Here is a 16,721-nt window from a genome sequence, read left to right as displayed (position 1 = left end):
TACACCTTAAAAAAAATAACACGTTTGATAAATCCTGAGTGCATCATTTTACTGTACAGAATCAGACACTACATTGGACTAGTTATATAGAAGTACTACAGAGTACATTAAATGTGTACGAGACACTAGATTTGTTACTTGGTTTATGCATATAATAGGAACGCTGCTCACCATGTATGGTTCAGCCCACTGACTGACTGACTGACTGACTGACTGACTGACTGGCTGACTGGCTGACTGACTGCACAAATTAGTGCTACGAAAACATTTCAAAGGACATTTGTTTCATATTTATTAATGCGTTTCCACAATGTGGAACCAAGACTTTGAACAGGACCAGTGAAATGTCTCTAAAATGACAGTTATATAGGAGATATGCACATAGCTAAACCAGACAATGCTCCGAAGGGAATACCACAAAACATGATCAATGAGTTAGCCAGCTAACTTGCCTAAATATTCTGAAATAACTGTTTATTGTTTTAGAAAGATGAGCTTGAAAATGGGAACGGTCTAGTTGATTCCACAACCAAAACACACACGTCTGAGTTTAGCTTTCTTAAAATCACCCAGAAAAATCTATAATTATTATATCTAATAGTTGGCTCAAGTCATTGATTCTGTTTTGTAATAGACCCCCTGAGGTTAAACCAGGCTAGATCTGTTCTGCCATAAGGCATCACTTTGGAAGGAAAACTAAGCTGCTCATTGGTTCTGGTCAGTGGAATATTGTAACGACTTGAGAGCACATTGACATCATGATTATGGAGGAAGAAGTACTCGAAATAAAAATAAAAAGTCAGATTACAGAGAAGGAAAAAATATAAAAACAATGAAGTTGGTGTCAACCATTTTGTTTTTCCCGCTGATAAATCGGATAGTAAGCTAGTATGTTCAAGTGAAACAACATAAACAAAATACCAGCATCTAAAAACCCGCTGATCGCTTCTTCCTGCATTAAGACTCATTGTCTGCGTCCCACAGAGCGCCTGTCTGTCCTGAGAGCCGTGATGTTTTCTATAAAACGGGACATGTCAACGGATTAACAACACCACGTACAATACAGCACTGTAGCTGTGTAATTGCAGTTGGGACCTTGTCATTTCTATCAACACTCAATGATCATTTTAACTTTTATTTTACAATATAGACCACTACACGATAAGAGTATCTCGCTGATGTCACAATTCATGTTGTCATTGGATGACGCTAGGCATCCTTAAACCAATCAGAGCCCATCTAGAGTCGGCAGAACTCGGTAACTTGTAGACTATCCTCTAAAGGCTCATTATTTCTTATCCAGTTTCCCCCCCACAAAAAAACAAAATGTTTAAACCAACAGACAGTGACATAAATCTTTAGTACAGTGACGTAAACACCAAAATAAAGAGGCTTGTCTTGTATAGGAACTAGTATGATATGAGAGCAGTTCGATGAGATAGATAGAACTAGTGAACACCGAGACAGGCAGTCAAGAGCAAGGGCCAGGGTCACATTCATGTAGGCAAACGTTGTGAAACGTTGTGGAACGTTGCACATAGAAATGTCATGAATAGAGTTCAGAGGCATATTTTGTTCTACATAACATGTATCTCAACGTTCAACAACGTTGTGCCCCGGGCCCCTGCTGAACGCGACCCCTATTAACAGGGAGTCCTGGTGGAACTACATGTACAGGTCACAGACCAAGAGTTCAAGGGTCGAGTTCTCCCTCTACAGAGGAACATTGTCCCACAGAGTCCTGGCTGGGAGAGGAGGACTGGCTGAGGTAGCAAAATTACGGAAACTTCCGCAAAGTTCCTCGGTTTTTCCAGAAATCTCTTATTCCAAGAAACTTCGAACCCTAGGAACTCTGGGAAAATGTTGTGAATTTTGCAACCATAGTTGTGGGACACAAAACAGGGTGGGCTGTCATATCCACTTCATATGTGCTTCCCCGGGGGCATCCGCCTATCCTCTAGGGGCTCTAGACTGTCTTCTACCTTCAGTTATGTTCGGGCTCCATTAGGGCTCAGTCTGGAGCCGCAGTCCCACTTCTCTGGGCAGAACAGGCCAGAAGACGGAGCAACTGTGTTGTTTACGAGGTACAGTATTCCATGTTACATGATCCATTCATCCAGTTAAGTCATTTTAATGTCGAATAAACAGTAGTTAAGTAATTAAAGTTCTCAGACCAACTTAAAATAACCATGCCTAAAAAATAAATACAATAAAAATTAAAAAAAATAGGCTATTTTACAAATCCCGAGTTTTTGTTGCTGAGCAACATGGAAAAAGCGAAACATAAAAAGTAAACAGCAGTGAGGGAGTGTTAGTTCAGTTTGTTACAGAGCGGTCATCGTCATAGCGACCACCTTTCCTTTTTTTACACAGGGCTGGAACCACCCAGAGACTCCCGGAGACGGTCGGGACAGAGTAGGGGGGAGACCAGAGCAGGCGAACAGTGTGACGCCGACAGCCATTTCATCTCCGTCTTCTCATATAAAGCTGCTTGTTGTGAAGCGACCTCTCGTGCAGAGACTATTAAGGATGCAGGCAGAACAGGCAAAAAGGATTAGGGGAAATAAAGATCCCTCCAACCCCTCTGAGGTCCGAGTGGCTATTCTAGACCTCTAGCAAACCACACTCAAGGTCCTGTGAGGAGGAAAACACATGCGAGACACAGCCACATCACCCCACCAAGCCAAGCCAGCGTAGGGCACAGACACACACCTATCCATCTCTTTCAAGTGCAATAGTTATAGTTTTAAGGAAATCTAGACAGAAAGCTAGTCCGTCCCCCCCGCCCCAGCCTGCCCTGCATGACAAGGCCAAAAAAATGAATCTTCTTCCCATCTCAGTTGTGAGTGTGTCTGCGGGGGCTCCCGGTACAACGTTAGAGAGTGGCTGTTCTCACTTCACAGTCACGAGCCTCAGTTCAGAGGCAGCTCTAGATCAACAGTTGGAAGAGGGAGTTAACTACTGCTAAGTGTCCCTGCTTTACTTTGCCATCAGAATAGATAGATTCGTCATGAAGGAAGATATCAGAGAGAGTAGAGTCCTAGAGCCAGAGGAGAGTCCTACAGTAGATTCCTAGCGTTGGAGTAGAGTCCTACAGTAGAGTCCTAGTGTTGGAGTAGTCCTACAGTAGAGTCCTAGTGTTGGAGTAGTCCTACAGTAGAGTCCTAGAGCCAGAGGAGAGTCCTACAGTAGAGTCCTAGTGCCAGACTAGAGTCATACAGTAGAGTCCTAGCGCCAAACTAGAGTCCTAAAGTAGCGTCCTACAGTAGAGTCCTAGCGACAAACTAGAGTCATACAGTAGAGTCCTAGCGCCAAACTAGAGTCCTACAGTAGCGTCCTACAGTAGAGTCCTAGCGCCAGACTAGAGTCCTACAGTAGAGTCCTACAGTAGAGTCCTAGCGCCAGACTAGTCCCACAGTAGAGTCCTAGCGCCAGACTAGAGTCCTACAGTAGAGTCCTAGCGCCAGACTAGAGTCCCACAGTAGAGTCCTAGCGCCAGACTAGAGTCCTACAGTAGAGTCCTAGCGCCAGACTAGAGTCCTACAGTAGAGTCCTAGAGCCAGAGGAGAGTCCTACAGTAGAGTCCTAGAGCCAGAGGAGAGTCCTACAGTAGAGTCCTAGCGCCAGAGGAGAGTCCTACAATAGAGTCCTAGCGCCAGACTAGAGTCCTACAGTAGAGTCCTAGCGCCAGACTAGAGTCCTACAGTAGAGTCCTAGCGCCGGACTAGAGTCCTACAGTAGAGTCCTAGCGCCAGAGGAGAGTCCTACAGTAGAGTCCTAGCGCCGGACTAGAGTCCTACAGTAGAGTCCTAGAGCCAGAGGAGAGTCCTACAGTAGAGTCCTAGCGTCAGTGTTTTACAGTAGAGTCCTAGTGTTTTACAGTAGAGTCTGAGTGTTTTAGAGTAGAGTCCTAGTGTTTTACAGTAGAGTCTGAGTGTCAGAGTTGCATACATAGAGTACATAGAGTAGAATCCTAGTGAAGCAGTTGTTGATAGAGGTCTTTAGTAAGTAGTCTTCCTTTGTTAGTTAATGTAGACAGTAGTCCATCGCTCTCTCTCTCTCTCTCTCTCGTCTTTGCATTTTGGTGTTAGTGTAGTCTCTGGGGGGAAATGATATGCTGGAGAACTGTTGTCCATGGCCTAAGCTGAAGAGGAGTGAAGGCATGAGAAAGGTATTTGTGTTGCTGTGTTCGTTAGTGTAGACAGAGAAATAGTCCCTCTCTCTTGACTCAAGGTGTTTAAGGTTTAGTGGTCTCTTCACGTCTCATAGAGCTGTCTGTCAGTCCGTTTCAGCTCCGTAGCTTCATTCACTAGATCAGTGCATCCATCCTGTCGGTCACATTACACCTTGGTCTCTTCTTCTCTCTCCCCGTCCTCTGTCTCCGTCCCGACAACCGTCTCCGGCATCCCCTCACGTCAGTGCCGCACCTCGTTAGCGAGAAGACTGTCCTCGCCACTCTGGAAGAAAAAGGGAGCAGAATACTTTACTGTCCCGTTCACTTGCAGAGAACTGTTTACGCTCGAGGACACACACACACACCAAGGAGTTAGAAGCTGCAGTACTCAACAGCAGGCAATGGTACTGCATCTATAATACAAATCGCCCTCTGGCTCGCTCCGCACCACGTTCTTCCGGTCAGAGTCAGAATCAACCCTCCAGTTGCTGGCTTCTTAAACCACTAGGCTACCTGGAAGTCGGCCTCGTTGAGGCTGTTCCCCACTTGGATGATCTCCTCGTCCTGCGAGCCTTCGCTGACCCCGCTGCCAGCCGAACCCAGCTCGTCTAAGCTGGGATCCTGGAGCACCGAGGCAATGTACATCTGCTGTTGACGAGAAAGAAGAGAGGCGAGAGGGACGATATGAGGGAGGAAGAGAAAGGGGGGAGGGGACATGAGGGAGGAATAAAAAGGGGGGAGGGGACATGAGGGAGGAAGAGAAAGGGGGGAGGGGACATGAGGGAGGAAGAGAAAGGTGGGAGGGGACATGAGGGAGGAAGAGAAAGGGGGGAGGGGACATGAGGGAGGAAGAGAAAGGGGGGGATGGAGAAGAAAACAGGTTAGCGTCTGATATAGAAATAGCAAACATTCTAGACTCTTTTTAAAAATAGCGTTTTTCTCTCATTTATGCTTTGGCCACAAATACGAGTATAGACGAGCCAACAGCATTATTTGGATAAGACTTAACAGAATATGAACTTTTTAAAAGTGAGATTTTCACTGGACAGCTACTTTAATATCCATACGAGGTATGCTAGTGTGGATATTGTAACCAAGCTGGAGAGTAAATGGCAGTATGGAGACTGGCTGAGTAAATGGCAGCATGGAGGCTGGCTGAGTAAATGGCAGCATGGAGGCTGGCTGAGTAAATGGCAGCATGGGGGCTGGCTGAGTAAATGGCAGCATAGAGGCTGGCTTAGAAAATGGAGGCATGGAGACTGGCTGAGAAAATGGCAGCAGAGGCTGGCTGAGAAAATGGCAGCAGAGGCTGGCTGAGTAAAATGGTAGCATAGAGGCTGGCTGAGAAAATGGTAGCATAGAGGCTGGCTGAGTAAATGGCAGCATGGAGGCTGGCTGAGTAAATGGCAGCATGGAGGCTGGCTGAGTAAATGGCAGCATGGGGGCTGGCTGAGTAAATGGCAGCATAGAGGCTGGCTTAGAAAATGGAGGCATGGAGACTGGCTGAGAAAATGGCAGCAGAGGCTGGCTGAGAAAATGGCAGCAGAGGCTGGCTGAGTAAAATGGTAGCATAGAGGCTGGCTGAGAAAATGGTAGCATAGAGGCTGGCTGAGTAAATGGCAGCATGGAGGCTGGCTGAGTAAATGGCAGCATGGAGGCTGGCTGAGTAAATGGCAGCATGGGGGCTGGCTGAGTAAATGGAGGCATGGAGACTGGCTGAGAAAATGGCAGCAGAGGCTGGCTGAGAAAATGGCAGCAGAGGCTGGCTGAGTAAAATGGTAGCATAGAGGCTGGCTGAGAAAATGGTAGCATAGAGGCTGGCTGAGTAAATGGCAGCATGGAGGCTGGCTGAGTAAATGGCAGCATGGAGGCTGGCTGAGTAAATGGCAGCATGGGGGCTGGCTGAGTAAATGGCAGCATAGAGGCTGGCTTAGAAAATGGAGGCATGGAGACTGGCTGAGAAAATGGCAGCAGAGGCTGGCTGAGAAAATGGCAGCAGAGGCTGGCTGAGTAAAATGGTAGCATAGAGGCTGGCTGAGTAAAATGGTAGCATAGAGGCTGGCTGAGTAAAATGGTAGCATAGAGGCTGGCTGAGAAAATGGCAGCAAGGAGGCTGGCTGAGAAAATGGCAGCAAGGAGGCTGGCTGAGTAAATGGCAGCATGGAGGCTGGCTGAGTAAATGGCAGCATGGAGGCTGGCTGAGTAAATGGCAGCATGGGGGCTGGCTGAGTAAATGGCAGCATAGAGGCTGGCTGAGTAAAATGGTAGCATAGAGGCTGGCTGAGAAAATGGCAGCAAGGAGGCTGGCTGAGAAAATGGCAGCAGAGGCTGGCTGAGTAAAATGGTAGCATAGATGCTGGCTGAGAAAATGGTAGCAGAGGCTGGCTGAGTAAAATGGTAGCATAGAGGCTGGCTGAGAAAATGGCAGCAAGGAGGCTGGCTGAGAAAATGGCAGCAATGAGGCTGGCTGAGTAAATGGCAGCATGGAGGCTGGCTAAGTAAATGGCAGCATGGAGACTGGATAAGTAAATGGCAGTATGGAGGCTGGCTGAGTAAATGGCAGCATGGAGGCTGGCTGAGTAAATGGAGGCTGGTTAAGTAAATGGTAGCATAGAGGCTGGCTGAGTAAATGGCAGCATAGAGGCTGGCTGAGCAAATGGCAGCATAGAGGCTGGCTGAGCAAATGGCAATATAGAGGCTGGCTGAGTAAATGGCAGCATAGAGGCTGGCTGAGTAAATGGAGGCTGGCTAAGTAAATGGAGGCATGGAGGCTGGCTGAGTAAATGGAGGCATGGAGGCTGGCTGAGTAAATGGCAGCATAGAGGCTGGCTGAGTAACTGGCAGCATAGAGGCTGGCTGAGTAAATGGTAGCAGAGGCTGGCTGAGTAAATGGCAGCAAGGAGGCTGGCTGAGTAAATGGAGGCATGGAGGCTGGCTGAGTAAATGGCAGCATAGAGGCTGGCTGAGTAAATGGCAGCATAGAGGCTGGTTAAGTAAATGGCAGCATAGAGGCTGGCTGAGTAAATGGCAGCATAGAGGCTGGCTGAGTAAATGGCAGCAAGGAGGCTGGCTGAGTAAATGGAGGCATGGAGGCTGGTTAAGTAAATGGCAGCATAGAGGCTGGCTGAGTAAATGGCAGCATTGAGTCTGGCTGAGTAAATGGTAGCATAGAGGCTGGCTGAGTAAATTGTAGCATAGAGGCTGGCTGAGTAAATGGCAGCATAGAGGCTGGCTGAGTAAATGGAGGCTGGCTAAGTAAATGGAGGCATGGAGGCTGGCTGAATAAATTGTAGCATAAAGGCTGGCTGAGTAAATTGTAGCATGGAGGCTGGCTGAGTAAATGGCAGCAAGGAGGCTGGCTGAGTAAATGGCAGCATAGAGGCTGGCTGAGTAAATGGTAGCAGAGACTGGCTGAGCAAATGGCAGCATAGAGGCTGGCTGAGTAAATGGCAACATGGAGGCTGGCTGAGTAAATGGCAACATGGAGGCTGGCTGAGTAAATGGCAACATGGAGGCTGGCTGAGTAAATGGCAACATAGAGGCTGGCTGAGTAAATGGCAGCAAGGAGGCTGGCTGAGAGGTTTAGTGGTACTTACTGCTGACTTATTGGAGGGAGAGGTTTAGTGGTACTTACTGCTGACTTATTGGAGAGAGGTTTAGTGGTACTTCCTGCTGACTTATTGGAGGGAGGTTTAGTGGTACTTACTGCTGACTTATTGGAGGGAGGTTTAGTGGTACTTACTGCTGACTTATTGGAGGGAGGTTTAGTGGTACTTACTGCTGACTTATTGGAGGGAGGTTTAGTGGTACTTCCTGCTGACTTATTGGAGGGAGGTTTAGTGGTACTTCCTGCTGACTTATTGGAGGGAGGTTTAGTGATACTTACTGCTGACTTATTGGAGGGAGGTTTAGTGGTACTTACTGCTGACTTATTGGAGGGAGGTTTAGTGGTACTTACTGCTGACTTATTGGAGGGAGGTTTAGTGGTACTTACTGCTGACTTATTGGAGGGAGGTTTAGTGGTACTTCCTGCTGACTTATTGGAGGGAGGTTTAGTGGTACTTACTGCTGACTTATTGGAGGGAGGTTTAGTGGTACTTACTGCTGACTTATTGGAGGGAAGTTTAGTGGTACTTACTGCTGACTTATTGGAGGGAGGTTTAGTGGTACTTACTGCTGACTTATTGGAGGGAGGTTTAGTGGTACTTACTGCTGACTTATTGGAGGGAGGTTTAGTGGTACTTACTGCTGACTTATTGGAGGGAGGTTTAGTGGTACTTCCTGCTGACTTATTGGAGGGAGGTTTAGTGGTACTTACTGCTGACTTATTGGAGGGAGGTTTAGTGGTACTTACTGCTGACTTATTGGAGGGAAGTTTAGTGGTACTTACTGCTGACTTATTGGAGGGAGGTTTAGTGGTACTTACTGCTGACTTATTGGAGGGAGGTTTAGTGGTACTTACTGCTGACTTATTGGAGGGAGGTTTAGTGGTACTTACTGCTGACTTATTGGAGGGAGGTTTAGTGGTACTTCCTGCTGACTTATTGGAGGGAGGTTTAGTGGTACTTCCTGCTGACTTATTGGAGGGAGGTTTAGTGGTACTTACTGCTGACTTATTGGAGGGAGGTTTAGTGGTACTTACTGCTGACTTATTGGAGGGAGGTTTAGTGGTACTTACTGCTGACTTATTGGAGGGAGGTTTAGTGGTACTTACTGCTGACTTATTGGAGGGAGGTTTAGTGGTTTTTACTGCTGACTTATTGGAGGGAGGTTTAGTGGTACTTACTGCTGACTTATTGGAGGGAGGTTTAGTGGTACTTACTGCTGACTTATTGGAGGGAGGTTTAGTGGTACTTACTGCTGACTTATTGGAGGGAGGTTTAGTGGTACTTACTGCTGACTTATTGGAGGGAGGTTTAGTGGTACTTACTGCTGACTTATTGGAGGGAGGTTTAGTGGTACTTACTGCTGACTTATTGGAGGGAGGTTTAGTGGTACTTACTGCTGACTTATTGGAGGGAGGTTTAGTGGTACTTACTGCTGACTTATTGGAGGGAGGTTTAGTGGTACTTACTGCTGACTTATTGGAGGGAGAGGTTCGTGGTGGACGACCGTTCTCCACCCCATCCACATTCTCCACGTCAATCTGGGGGGGGGGGGGGGGCAAAGAGATGGGAGAAAATATCATCATCATAATAATTACAATATAATTCAAATGCAGAACATTCACAGTGATGACTTTTATACTATATCACCCTCAAACTCAACTCTGGAAGACAGTTCCACTGCTTGTTTTCATTGTTCCCCTCTAATCAGGGCCTGATTTAGACCTGGGACACCAGGTGGGTGATTCCCCTCTAATCAGGGCCTGATTTAGACCTGGGACACCAGGTGGGTGATTCCCCTCTAATCAGGGCCTGATTTAGACCTGGGACACCAGGTGGGTGATTCCCCTCTAATCAGGGCCTGATTTAGACCTGGGACACCAGGTGGGTGATTCCCCTCTAATCAGGGCCTGATTTAGACCTGGGACACCAGGTGGGTGATTCCCCTCTAATCAGGGCCTGATTTAGACCTGGGACACCAGGTGGGTGATTCCCCTCTAATCAGGGCCTGATTTAGACCTGGGACACCAGGTGGGTGATTCCCCTCTAATCAGGGCCTGATTTAGACCTGGGACACCAGGTGGGTGATTCCCCTCTAATCAGTGCCTGATTTAGACCTGGGACACCAGGTGGGTGATTCCCCTCTAATCAGGGACTGATTTAGACCTGGGACACCAGGTAGGTGATTCCCCTCTAATCAGGGCCTGATTTAGACCTGGGACACCAGGTGGGTGATTCCCCTCTAATCAGGGACTGATTTAGACCTGGGACACCGGGTGGGTGATTCCTTAGCTGTGTAAGAGTTGAATAATCCTGATATATCAGAAGGCCTTTAATCCTAAGAGTTTTCCACATGAGACGTACTGCTCTAAGATTGTAATAATGTAGACGGGTCTATAAATTATAAACTCGGTGGTTCGAGCCCTGAATGCTGATTGGCTGACCGCCGTGGTATATCAGACCCGTATACCACGGGTATGAAAAAACACTAATTTTTACACCACTAATTTTACATTGGTATCCAGTTTATAACAGCAATAAGGCACCTCAGGGGTTTGTGGTATATGGCCAAAATACTCCATGTTGTGTCGTGCATAAGAACAGCCCTTAGCCATGGTATATTGGCCATATACCACACCCCCTCGGGCCTTTTTGCTTCAATGTGTCTCATATTGCATACAGGATCGACATGGTGTTCTCAATGACGTTCCTGGTTAAATGAAGACAGAATTAAATCAAATCCACTGAACACTTCAACATTATAAATAAGAAGTTTCTCTGGAGGCTGTTTTTTTACCTTGTAGTTGTGAGCGCTGAGATATTTGAAGTGTCCGAAGCAGACATGGGACAAGCAGACAATGATGGTGATGATCAGAACGCTGAAGGTGAACATAGAGGTAGGGGCGGAGAAACCTGAGAAGAGAAGAGAGGAGAGGAGAGGAGAGGAGAGGAGAGGAGAGGAGAGGAGAGGAGAGGAGAGGAGAGGAGAGAGGGAGAGAGAGAGAGAGAGAGAGAGAGAGAGAGAGAGAGAGAGAGAGAGAGAGAGAGAGAGAGAGAGAGAGAGAGAGAGAGAGAGAGAGAGAGAGAGAGAGAGAGAGAGAGAGAGAGAGAGAGAGAGAGAGAAGAAGAGAGGAGAGGAGAGGAGAGGAGAGGAGAGGAGGAGACAGGAGAGGAGACAGGAGAGGAGAGAGAGCAGAATTAGGCCGATACCCGCTAATGATCAAAATACAGAAAAGAGCCGTTAAATTCTACAACCACCTAAAAGGAAGCGATTCCCAAACCTTCCATAACAAAGCCATCGCCTACAGAGAGATGAACCTAGAGAAGAGTCCCCTAAGCAAGCTGGTTCTGGGGCTCTGTTCACAAACACACCCCACAGAGCCCCAGGACAGCAACACAATTAGACCCAACCAAATCATGAGAAAACAAAAAGATAATTACTTGACACATTGGAAAGAATTAACAAAAAAACAGAGCAAATTAGAATGCTATTTGGCCCTAAACAGAGAGTACAGTGGCAGAATACCTGACCACTGTGACTGACCCAAACTTAAGGAAAGCTTTGACTATGTACAGACTCAGTGAGCATAGCCTTGCTATTGAGAAAGGCCGCCGTAGGCAGACCTGGCTCTCAAGAGAAGACAGGCTATGTGCACACTGCCCACAACATGAGATGGAAACTGAGCTGCACTTCCTAACCTCCTGCCAAATGTATGACCATATTAGAGACACATATTTCCTTCAGATTATACAGACCCACAAAGAATTCGAAAAACAAACCCAATTTTGGTAACCTCCCATATCTACTGGGTGAAATACCACAGTGTGCCATCACAGCAGCAATATTTGTGACCTGTTGCCACAAGAAAAGGTCAACCAGTGAAGAACAAACATCATTGTAAATACAACCCATATTTATGTTTATTTTTGTACTTAAACTATTTTCACATCACTACAACACTGTATATAGACATAATGACATTTGAAATGTCTTTATTCTTTTGGAACTTCTGTTAGTGTAATGTTTACTGTTCATTTTTATTGTTTATTTCACTTGTATTTATTATCTATTTTACTTGCTTTGGCAATGTTAACATATGTTTCCCATGCCAATAAAGCCCTTAAATTGAGAGCGAGCGAGAGCAGCGAAGGGTAGACACAGGAAAACCTGGCTCCCTGTAGAGGAAAGGCTGTGCAACCACTGCACAACACCAGAACCTGAGACAGAGTTGCATTTTCTGACAACATGTAAAAAAATATAAAACAATTCGAGTGTAATTTCCCAAAATTTGAAACTCTTATTCAAGGTTACAGCCTTAAATGCATTCGGAAAGTATTCAGACCCCTTGACTTTTTCCACTTTTTGTTACATTACAGCCTTATTCAAAAGAATGAATGTCCCTCTTCAATACAAAGATACAACACAAAGCAAAAACTGTTTTTAAAATTTTTACACATTTATTACAAATAAAAACCAGTAATATCACATTTACTTAAATATTCAGACCCTTTACTCAGTACTTTGTTGAAGCACCTTTGGCAGCGGTTACAGCATCGAGTCTTCTTGGGTATGACGCTGCAAGCTAAGCACAGCTGTATTTGGGGAGTTTCTCCCATTCTTCTCTGCAGATCCTCTCAAGCTCTGTCAGGTTGGATGGGAAGCGTCGCTGCACAGCTATTTTCAGGTCTCTCCAGAGATGTTCGATCGGGTTCAAGTCCGGGCTCTGGCTGGGCCACTCAAGGACATTCAGAGACTTGTCCCGAAGCCAATTCTGCGTTGTCTTGGCTGTGTGCTTAGGGTCATTGTCCTGTTGGAAGGTGAACCTTCGCCCCAGTCTGAGGTCCTGAGCGCTCTGGAGCAGGTTTTCATCAAGAATCTCTCTGTACTTTGCGCCGTTCATCTTTGCGTCGATCCCGACTAGTCTCCCAGTCCCTGCCGCTGAAAAACACCCCCACAGCATGATGCTGCTACCACCATGTTTCACCGTAGGGATGGTGCCAGGCTTCCTCCAGACGTAACACTTGGAATTCAGGCCAAAGAGTTCAATCTTGGTTTCATCAGACCAGAGAATCTTGTTTCTCATGATCTGAGAGTCTGTAGGTGCCTTTTGGCAAACTCCAAGCGGGCTGTCATGCGCCTTTTACTGAGGAGTGACTTCCGTCTGGCCACTCTACCATAAAGGCCTGATTGGTGGAGTGCTGAAGAGATGGTTGTCCTTCTGGAAGGTTCTCCCATTTCCACAGAGGACCTTTGGAGCTCTGTCAGAGTGACCATCGGGTTCTTGGTCACCTCCCTGACCAAGGCACTTCTCCCCCGATTGCTCAGTTTGGCAGGGCGGCCAGCTCTAGGAAGAGTCTTGGTGGTTCCAAACCTTTTCCATTTCAGAATGATGGAGGCCACTGTGTTCTTGGGGACCTTCAATGCTGCAGAAATATTTTGGTATCCTTCCCCAGATCTGTGCCTGGACACAATCCTGTCTCGGAGCTCTACGAATAATTCCTTCAACCTAATGGCTTGGTTTTTTTCTCCTGACATGCACTGTCATCTACACACATTTGCAAAAAATGTCTAAAAAACAGTTTTTGCCTTGTCATTATGGGGTATTGTGATGTCATTATGGGGTATTGTGATGTCATTATGGGGTATTGTGATGTCATTATGGGGTATTGTGTGTAGACTGATGAGGAAAAAAGGTAATTTAATCCATTTTAGAATGAGGCTGTAACGTAACAAAATGTGGGAAAGGGAAAGGGTTTGAATACTTTCTGAATGCACTGTATGCTTGAAAACATGGACAATGTGTTGTATTGGATTTGCCCCAAACATAACATTTTGTATTGTTAGGTTCTAATTTTGAGTAAATAACTCACGGACACTAGAGAAGCTTAACCAAGTTTAATTATTCCCAAAGGATCGATACAGCTGTAATTCAGAAACAGACAAGGCTTCCCCCGTGGTGGTATTCATACCCCACTTTGTCGAGTCTCCTTCTTATCGCTAAACATTGCATCATTCTTGCTAAGCAGGGAACTAAGTGATATGAGCCTTCAATGGTTTATCCCCTAATCAGTACTGTCATGTGCGATTGCTTTCCCTGCACTCAGCTCTACCAAGCGTCATTATGTCTCTTTTGTAACTAAAGATCCTATACTTCTGAGTATAACAATGTTCCAAGTTTAACCCCGAATCCAACAGCATTCAGGGCAAAGGGTTAACTGGTTTGTTCATTTTTTTTAAAGTATTACTTTCGTGCCTTGTTGCTAACATAAGAGATTTCAGATTTTAATGTTTAATTCATTTGTAAAAAAAAACAAAAACATAATTCTACATTGACATTATGGGGTATTGTGATGTCATTATGGGGTATTGTGATGTCATTATGGGGTATTGTGTGTAGGCCAGCGACCCCCAAAAAATCTACATTTGATCCATTTTAAAACTCAAGCTTTAACAATAAAATGTTGGGAAAAGTCAAGAGGGGTGAACACTTTCTGAAGGCCCTGTATATGAGACAGACTGTTACGGCCCAGAACGGCCACTAGGTGGCGACCTCGTACCTGTGCGGAGAGTGGAGAAGAACAGGAGCCAGAAGAGACAGAGGATGGGTGCTGCCACCACCTGGTTGACGGCCCCAGAGTGGATCTTCTTGTCCAGCTTGGAGGGAAGGTAGGCATAGTACATGTTGTAGCGATCTGCCAGGTGCTTCAACAGCATGTACATCAGACCTGGAGAGAGAGACGGAGATGGGAGAGGAGAGAGGGACGGAGACGGGAGAGGAGAGAGGGACGGAGACGGGAGAGGAGAGGGGGGAGAGAGGGGAGGAGAGAGGGACGGAGACGGGAGAGGAGAGAGGGGAGGAGAGAGGGACGGAGACGGGAGAGGAGAGAGGGACGGAGACGGGAGAGGAGAGAGGGGAGGAGAGAGGGACGGAGACGGGAGAGGAGAGAGGGGAGGAGAGAGGGACGGAGACGGGAGAGGAGAGAGGGGAGGAGAGAGGGACGGAGACGGGAGAGGTGGGAGGGGAGGAGAGAGGGACGGAGACGGGAGAGGAGAGAGGGGAGGAGAGAGGGACGGAGACGGAAGAGGAGAGAGGAGAGGGAGGAAGGGAGAGAGAGACGGAGACGGGAGAGGGGGGGAGAGAGGAGCAGAGCCAGTCAGTGGGCCTAAAAACTAGCTTGTCCATAAGCCCCTCCCCTCTTCATTTTATAAATGGAACGTGTCCCGGGAATATTGACGGTCAAACAGACTTATCGTTGATACTTTCTCATAGTTATTCTGTCAGGTGATAAATAACCTGCTAGTCAGGTAATAAATAACCTACTACAGTCTGGTGATAAATAACCTGCTAGTCAGGTCATAAATAACCTACTACAGTCTGGTGATAAATAACCTGCTGCTAGCCAGGTGATAAATAACCTGCTGCTAGCCAGGTGATAAATAACCTGCTGCTAGCCAGGTGATAAATAACCTGCTGCTAGCCAGGTGATAAATAACCTGCTGCTAGCCAGGTGACAAATAACCTGCTGCTAGCCAGGTGATAAATAACCTGCTGCTAGCCAGGTGACAAATAACCTGCTGCTAGCCAGGTGACAAATAACCTGCTGCTAGCCAGGTGACAAATAACCTGCTGCTAGCCAGGTGACAAATAACCTGCTGCTAGCCAGGTGATAAATAACCTGCTGCTAGCCAGGTGATAAATAACCTGCTGCTAGCCAGGTGATAAATAACCTGCTGCTAGCCAGGTGATAAATAACCTGCTGCTAGCCAGGTGATTAATGTAAATATGCCTTGTCCATTGCTGTTCTGGTTAGTGTTTATTGGCTTATTTCACTGTAGAGATTCTAGCCCTGCTCTCTATACCATATCCAACCTCTCAGTTCCACCACCCACATATGCGATGACATCAACTGGTTTCAATGATGTTTCTAGAGACAAGATCTCTCTCATCATCACTCAATACCTAGGTTTACCTCCACTGTATTCACATCCTACCATACCTTTGTCTGTACATTATTCCTTTAAACTATTTTATCGCCCCCAGAAACTTCCTTTTACTCTCTGCTCTAGTAGCTCTAGGCGACCAATTCTCATAGCTTTTAGCCGTACCCTTATCCTACTCCTCCTCTGTTCCTCTGGTGATGTAGAGGTGAATCCAGGCCCTGCAGTACCTGGCTCCACTCCTATTCCCCAGGCGCTCTCTTTTGATGACTTCTGTAACCGTAATAGCCTTGGCTTCATGCATGTTAACATTAGAAGCCTCCTCCCTAAGTTTGTTTTGTTCACTGCTTTAGCACACTCTACCAACCCGGATGTTTTAGCCGTGTCTGAATCCTGGCTTAGAAAGACCACCAAAAATTCAGACATTTTCATCCCCAATTACAAGATTTTCAGACAAGATAGAACGGCCAAAGGGGGCGGTGTGGCAATCTACTGCAAAGACTGCCTGCAGAGTTCTGTTATACTATCCAGGTCTGTTCCCAAACAATTTGAACTTCTACTTTTAAAAATCCACCTCTCTAAAAACAAGTCTCTCACCGTTGCCGCCTGCTATAGACCACCCTCTGCCCCCAGCTGTGCTCTGGACACTATATGTGAACTGATTGCCCCCCATCTATCTTCAGAGCTCGTGCTGCTAGGCGACCTAAATTTGAACATGCTCAACACCCCAGCCACCCTACAATCTAAGCTTGATGCCCTCAATCTCACACAAATTATCAATGAACCTACCAGGTACCACCCCAATTCCGTAAACACGGGTACCCTCATAGATATCATCCTAACAAACTTGCCCTCCAAATACACCTCTGCTGTTTTCAACCAAGATCTCAGCGATCACTGCCTCATTGCCTGCATCCGTAATGGGTCAGCGGTCAAACGACCTCCACTCATCACTGTCAAACGCTCCCTGAAACACTTCAGCGAGCAGGCCTTTCTAATCGAC

At 46.6% G+C, this 16,721-nt stretch overlaps 1 protein-coding gene across 3 annotated transcripts in view; it reads right to left on the bottom strand.

The window, feature by feature from the left end:
• Positions 1–34: 34 nt before the first annotated feature.
• The window catches only part of LOC139580508 (CSC1-like protein 2), a 111,451-nt gene continuing 94,764 nt past the window's right edge, over positions 35–16,721 (bottom strand). For all 3 annotated transcript variants that reach the window (XM_071409269.1, XM_071409270.1, XM_071409271.1), the window contains 5 exons: positions 14,338–14,505; positions 10,577–10,692; positions 9,249–9,320; positions 4,688–4,822; positions 35–4,457 (listed from right to left, as the gene is read on the bottom strand). In XM_071409269.1, coding sequence (XP_071265370.1) covers positions 4,416–4,457; positions 4,688–4,822; positions 9,249–9,320; positions 10,577–10,692; positions 14,338–14,505 — 533 coding nt within the window. In that variant the 3' untranslated portion in view covers positions 35–4,415. The remainder of the gene's footprint in view (positions 4,458–4,687; positions 4,823–9,248; positions 9,321–10,576; positions 10,693–14,337; positions 14,506–16,721) is intronic.

The sequence above is a fragment of the Salvelinus alpinus genome, chromosome 7 (assembly GCF_045679555.1).
Source record: "Salvelinus alpinus chromosome 7, SLU_Salpinus.1, whole genome shotgun sequence".
Taxonomy (NCBI): domain Eukaryota; kingdom Metazoa; phylum Chordata; class Actinopteri; order Salmoniformes; family Salmonidae; genus Salvelinus; species Salvelinus alpinus.
This window is presented reverse-complemented; position numbering and strand designations above follow the sequence as displayed.